The sequence below is a fragment of the Calypte anna genome, chromosome 3 (assembly GCF_003957555.1).
Source record: "Calypte anna isolate BGI_N300 chromosome 3, bCalAnn1_v1.p, whole genome shotgun sequence".
Classification (NCBI taxonomy): Eukaryota; Metazoa; Chordata; class Aves; order Apodiformes; family Trochilidae; genus Calypte; species Calypte anna.
Window position 1 is genome coordinate 3,423,391 of NC_044246.1, and position 6,409 is coordinate 3,429,799.

At 49.6% G+C, this 6,409-nt stretch overlaps 1 protein-coding gene across 3 annotated transcripts; it reads right to left on the reverse strand.

Moving 5' to 3' along the window:
• Positions 1–153: 153 nt before the first annotated feature.
• On the reverse strand, positions 154–6,403 carry PDCD2 (programmed cell death 2). 3 transcript variants are annotated; one of them, XM_030447477.1, is made up of 6 exons: positions 6,106–6,403; positions 5,771–6,019; positions 4,218–4,403; positions 2,848–2,963; positions 1,254–1,370; positions 154–601 (listed from the first exon to the last, which is right to left on the reverse strand). In XM_030447477.1, the coding sequence occupies exons 1-6, from the start codon at positions 6,401–6,403 to the stop codon at positions 440–442; spliced, it is 1,128 nt and encodes a 375-aa protein (XP_030303337.1). In that variant the 3' UTR covers positions 154–439. The 3 variants fall into 3 exon arrangements, with proteins under 3 accessions (XP_030303337.1, XP_030303339.1, XP_030303338.1); XM_030447479.1 differs by lacking the exons at positions 154–601; positions 2,848–2,963 and having other exon boundaries at positions 1,337–1,370; XM_030447478.1 differs by lacking the exons at positions 154–601; positions 1,254–1,370; positions 2,848–2,963 and adding an exon at positions 3,293–3,379.
• Positions 6,404–6,409: the final 6 nt, after the last annotated feature.

Here is a 6,409-nt window from a genome sequence, read left to right on the forward strand (position 1 = left end):
TAGATTCACTGTCCCTTTTGAGACAGAGAAGGATTTCAGTTCCAAAGGGAAAGGTGAAGCAGCTTTTTCTTAGCTAGGATGCACCTGCAGAGCACAAGCACTTGAGTGATGTTCCAGCAATTTGTGGTAATTACTGAGTAGCAAAAAGAAAATCCTTTCAGCTAGCAATTAAGTTCTTAGAGTTCAGTCACCCCATAATAAGAAAAGATACTTTCACCCATCCAAAAATAATTCATCTTTATTTAAACACTCAGAATTGAGGTTTGAAATCCACTCAGCAATGCAGCTGGCTCCATCACCAGGTTGAAGTGAAAGCTCAAGAAGCTGCCAGGGAATCCTTGGAGTAGTTGTGCCCCTGGGAGAAGCTCCAGCTGAGCTCAGGCCCTGTATGCCCAGTGCTGTAACAAGGCAAGAGCTCACCAGATCAGCTCAGTGACAATTATCCAGAGCCTGCAGAGAAGTCTTGTTTCCAGATGAACTCCTCCAGGTACTCCTTGCCCTCCCCACAGCTGTCAGCACAAGTGAACACCACCAGTGTTCCCCAGTCAATGCTCTCTCCCAGGCTGTCAACCTGCAGGTGGTTCAGGAGCTGGGGCATAATCTTGGAAAGAAAAACAAAAGGTTTAGAGAGAGCCCACAGTTCTCTCTCCTCACCCTAATAAGGGCTCTGCCTTCAGTTCTCTTCTCTCACACCAAAATAACCCAGCAGCTGAAATAAAACACATTTGGAACTCCCCAAGCAGTGCTGTGGATGCAGAGGGGATTCACAGCTCCACCTGAGCTGCAGCCTGCCCTCTATCTGACATTAAATTCATCATGAGACTGCCCTCTATTTGACATTAAATGCTCTGCTTCTGCCTGGCATCAGGTGTACTCACCACACAAATGCTTCCAGCACTCAAAGATCTGCAGCTGAACACTTCCAGACAGACATATTTACATATTTCCAACTCAGGTTGCAAAGGAATTGTTTAATAAAATATACAATACCAAACAGCTCTTACTTAAGAGCTGGTTCCATATTTACAAATGCACCATTTTATGGATGGTGGCAATTGCCAGGTGGGAACCTGCCTTTTCTTGGTGAAAGTCATATAGAAAAAAAGCAGAATAATAAATAAGAGCTCTGTACAATGGAGTAGAGTTGGTTCTTGTAGCAATTTCAACTGCCTTGCTTTAATTACACCTCTACAATTACAGCCTGAGAAGTCTGAACTCCATCACCTTTATTATCCTTAAATAAATTCACATACCTGGAATTCAAAAATCCTTTTGGCCCCACATGAACAATTGGGGATATCTTTTTCTTCAGGAATATTTTCACCTGATACCCAGACTGGGCCTTCTCCTCCTCTGCAGTATCTAATAATCTGAAATAACACAGAAATTTTAAAGTTCTCAAGATTACCTTTTCATCTGGGTATAAAAATTGGTATTTACTGACACAGCCAAAGCAGGAAGTGCAGAAAAGGAGCAGTTCCTCTAAGTGTTACCCACAATGAAGTCTACCAGTCTGAACTAATTCAATCATTAAAGTATTCATACAACTATTTTTCAATGATCCAGGGGTAAATTTCAGATTTCTATTTCTCTAGTTAAGGGCCCCAGGAGTGCTAGGCCAGGTACTTATAGTTTTCATATATATATACTTATAGTTGTCACCTGGAAAAAGAGCAGATTGATCATTAACACACAGAAAAGTCAGAAATGCAACCCAGCTCTTTTCTATTTCCAGTTCTGCACCTAAATGCAAGGGACTGTCCTAACACCCACCAGGGAGGTGTTTTCAGTCAGATCCTTTTGTTTTTTCTGTTACTAAGGCAATTTATGCAGCAGATCAGGCACTCCCAGCCAGAGGAGGCTCTGCAGATCAGTGAGCTAGGGATGGACAGAGAGGGAGGTGATGCACCCACCCCAATCATACAATCATAAAATCATAGAATGGGCTGGGTTGGAAGGGACCTCAGAGATCATCAAGTCCAACCCTTGATCCACTCCCGCTGCAGTTCCCAGCCCATGGCACTCAGTGCCACATCCAGGCTCTTTGGAAAGATCTCCAGACACGGAGAATCCACTACTTCCCTGGGCAGCCCATTCCAATGCCTGAGCACCCTCTCCAGAAAGAAATTCTTTCTCATCTCCAACCTAAACCTCCCCTGGCACAACTTGAGACCTTTTGTGCCCTCTTGTCTTGCTGAGAGTTGCCTGGGAAAAGAGCCCAACCCCCCCCTGGCTCCAACCTCCTTTCAGGTAGTTGTAGACAGCGATGAGGTCTCCCCTGAGCCTCCTCTTCTTTAGGCTCAACACCCCCAGCTCTCTCAGCCTCTCCTCATAGGGCCTGTGCTCGAGTCCCTTCACCAGCCTGGTTGCCCTCCTTTGGACCTGCTCCAGGACCTCGATATCCTTCCTGAACTGAGGGGCCCAGAACTGGACACAGGACTCGAGGTGCAAGCAGAGAAGAAACTCCAACTCTTGAGATGTGCAGCCTCACCCCTCAGCTACCAGGGAAAACATGGAGAGAATTCCTCCCTCCTCATTTCATGCATCTGGGGCTGTGTCTCCTCTGCTGGCAGGAGGAGGAATGGTTTTGTTGGGCAGTGTGGCTTTTTTTCAGCTTCTTGTGTTAGCAAGAAACACCAGGAGGCAGGATTTCTGGTTTAAATAGTTGAAATTTAGAAGCCATTGCTCATTTCTTCAACCCTAAAAAGAGCCAAGGCAACTCAGGAGTATGTGGATGTGTGTGGGGTATGGAGGATGAGGAGCCATCCCCCTCACTGTTTCTAACAGTGAAACATTTTGCAGGTGCAGGGGGATGCTCTAAGTTCAAAGGCTGCCCCATCTCCTGACCTGTTCTGGCTCAGCAGCCACTCGTTCTTTAAACATCTGAAAGATTTTGTCTTCTTCAGTCTCATGTTTTGCCATTGCTTCCAATGTCTCCTCATCTAAGGACTGAAATGTCTCACCTAAGCAAGAAAAAAATAAAACAAAAACAAAAATAGCAACCAGCAACCCAAAGATTACAGGCTTATGCAAGACAGCCAGAAACTAAACACAATATTGTACCTGAAAGTGCATTTTGCTGTTAAGAATCAATCATTTCCCAGTAGAGATCTGGCTTTTCCCTTTTTGTGATTAATGAAGATTCAGTCACATGGATTTATTTAGTAGTTTTAGTTGCAGTTTAAACCTTGATGTCAGTACTGGAAGGCCAGAAATGGAAGAAACTAAACACAATATTGTATCTGTAAGTGCATTTTGCTTTCAAGAATCAATCATTTCCCAGTAGATATCTGGCTTTTTCCTTTTTGTGATTAATGAAGATTCAGTCACATGGATTTATTTAGTAGTTTTAGCTGCAGTTTAAACCTTGATGTCAGTACTGGAAGGCCAGAAATGGAAAGGGTAAATCCACCAAAGTTTATGACTCTCAGTGGGGATCACTGAGCCTGCTGAATCTCCAGAAGGTGACATCTGGGCAGGTCACCCATGCCAGGCAGGTGCCAGCTTTCAGCTCCAAGCACTGAAGGGTTTATTTCTCCTGCTCCCACCTTCACATCCCTGTAGGGCACTGAGCAATCCTGAGCCCAGCAACACTCCCTGGACCACCAGGAGCTCCCCAGCCTGGGTGGGGGCACAGCTGGTGTGGGGAGGAAGGGAAGAAGCCTGCACTTCAACTGCCCAGCTCAATGGCAACAGCCTCAGAGCAGTTTTCTTCCAGCAGAGCCAAGATTTGTGAAGTATTTTCCATAAATTAAGAAAAATTCAACCATCTGGCCAAACCCATCAAGCTCCATTTCCTGATTGCAGCAGTGTCCAGCAGAAGATGCTCAGGGCCCTGGTTTTGCCTCTGGGGTTGTTCCTCACCTGGAGGAAGCACCCAGGGACACAGGGGGGACCCCAGGGACACAGGGGGGACCCCTAAGATCACAAGAGGACACAGTGGGGACCCCCCGGGGACACAGGGGGACCCCCAGCTACTTGCAGCTTCGTGGCAGCAACAGCTGCTTAAACAGTTCATGGGCTTGGGAAGTCTCTCCCCTAAAAGCAACTTAAATTAGAGGAAGTATACAAAAACTTGCCTCAAAAATGACTCTAGATTTAGCCTTTTATGTTAGCTTGGGTTTTTATGTTAACACTTCAAAATCACACTGTTTTATTACTAAATATGTAATACAGGAGCCATTAGGAAGAATGACACACAGCATCTTACTCCTTACCTGCACTACCTGTAGCTCCCAGCTCCTCTTGTTCTTTGGGGTCTTTTGATGTCTCTACAGCTCCTTGTTCATCACCAGGATCTGCACTGCTCTCAGCAGCACACTCTGGTTCCTCAGGCTCTATCAAAATCTCATATTCTGGAAAAAGGAACTCATTATGCTCTGGGATTGCATCTGCTGCCTCGTCTACGAAACAGAAAGCAGAAAATCCCATCACCACCTCATCTCACCTCTCCTCCTCCCCAAAAGACCAGGAATTCCTTCAGAAACGCAGTATTCACTTCATGTTAACACATTTCAGGTTTTCACTGCTTCCATTAAACATCTGTCTGACCCCTCTCTTGGTTTGCACAAAACCTGTCAATGTTCTGCACGTTCCCACTTCCTACAGCTCCCAGTTTTATGGGACTGGCACTCAGCAGTGTATGATGGGAGTTACACCACACACACACTGCATCCCATTGTTCTTGATGTGGTACTGCTGAAGGCTAAAAAATACCAGAAATATTCTGTGTTTGTCCTTTTAACAAACAAATGCATTAATAAGACAAGAGCAGGAGAGGGGATGGCTTAAGAAAAGTACTGGAGAGAAGTACCCTTTATCTCCTGCCCAACAAGTGTCCTGGGAAGGCATCCCCTCTTGATGCTACAGTTTACCAATCAGCCATCCTAAAAGTAGCCCATAAAGGGAAAAAAACCAACCTCAAACTACATGCTTTCAGCTTTTTAGTAACAAAAAATCAGGCAGAAAGAGGTCTGAGAGCAGAAGTATGCCTGAAAATTCTTAGCCTTCCAGGAGCTACAAGGATCCCATCTTAAGTCAGACAATACACCCGAAAAAAGGTCCCGATTGTTTCCTTAGAAACCAGAGGACAACACAATCATAGAATCCTAGAATTGGCTGGGTTGGAAGGGAGCTCAGAGATCATCAAGTCCAACCCTTGATCCACTCCCGCTGCAGTTCCCAGCCCATGGCACTCAGTGCCACATCCAGGCTCTTTGGAAAGATCTCCAGACACGGAGAATCCACTACTTCCCTGGGCAGCCCATTCCAATGCCTGATCACCCTCTCCAGAAAGAAATTCTTTCTCATCTCCAACCTAAACCTCCCCTGGCACAACTTGAGACCTTTTGTGCCCTCTTGTCTTGCTGAGAGTTGCCTGGGAAAAGAGCCCAACCCCCCCCTGGCTCCAACCTCCTTTCAGGGAGTTGGAGAGAGTGATGAGGTCTCCCCTGAGCCTCCTCTTCTCCAGCCTCAACACCCCCAGCTCCCTCAGCCCTTCCTCACAGCACTTGTGCTGGATCCCTTCACAGCCTCCTTGCTCTTCTCTGGACCTGCTCCAGCACCTCAATCTCCTTCCTGAACTTCCTGAGGGGCCCAGAACTGGACACAACAGACACAACCATCCACACAACCATCCCTTCCCTCTGCTCCACAGGTCCTTACACCCCTCACAAACAAGCTCAGCCTGCTGAGAGCCTCCTCGGCTCCCACCAGCAGAGCTCGGAACCCACTTGAACCAGCGGCGAGCCCGCTCCCCTTCCGGACCCACCTCCGGCAGCGAGCTTCCCGCAGCTCCTGCGGTGTCCTCCCCGCCACTCCAGGGCCTGGTGCTGGGGCCCGCAATAGGCAGCGCGGCGGCAGCGCCCGCAGAGCCGGGGGCCGAGGCAGCCGCAGACCCGGCAGAGCGCGGCACCGCTCCGGAGCTGACGGGGAGGAACGAGGGGACCCGGGGGCGGCTCCTCGGGGGGAGGCTCCTCGGGGTAAGTGTCGTTCCGCCGCGGCAGCTGGTTCCGGAACACTGAGGGAAGAGAAGCGGCGGTCAGGGGCAGGGCAGCCGGAGAACTCCCCCGCGTCCCCTCCGCGTTCCGCCGCCCCCAGCCTCACCGCAGAGCGGCCCCCGCGGGCCCTGCAGGCGGTAGCAGGCGGCGCCGCGGCAGGCGAAGACGAAGAGGGTGCGGTGGAAGGCGTCTGGGCGGGCGGGCAGGGGCGCGTAGAGCTGGAGGAGGAAGGCGAGGGGCTGCTGGCAGAGGGAGCAGCGCAGGGCGGAGGGACCCGGCAGCCCGGCCTCGCCCAGCCACGCCGGCCGCCCCCCGACCTTGCTGGGGAAGTAGGGGCTGCGCAGCCGCCAGGCACCGCCCGGGCCCGCCGCTTCGGCGAACCCCAGCTCCACGCCGCCCGCCATGCTGCC

Coding starts and splice junctions, on each gene's coding strand:
- PDCD2 (XM_030447477.1), bottom strand. CDS start 6,403: ATGGCGGGCGGCGTGGAGCTGGGGTTCGCCGAAGCGGCGGGCCCGGGC. Junction 4,404..5,770: donor CGGGAAGCTCGCTGCCGGAG/GTGGGTCCGGAA, acceptor TCTGTTTCGTAG/ACGAGGCAGCAGATGCAATC. Junction 602..1,253: donor AAAGGATTTTTGAATTCCAG/GTATGTGAATTT, acceptor TTTCTTTCCAAG/ATTATGCCCCAGCTCCTGAA.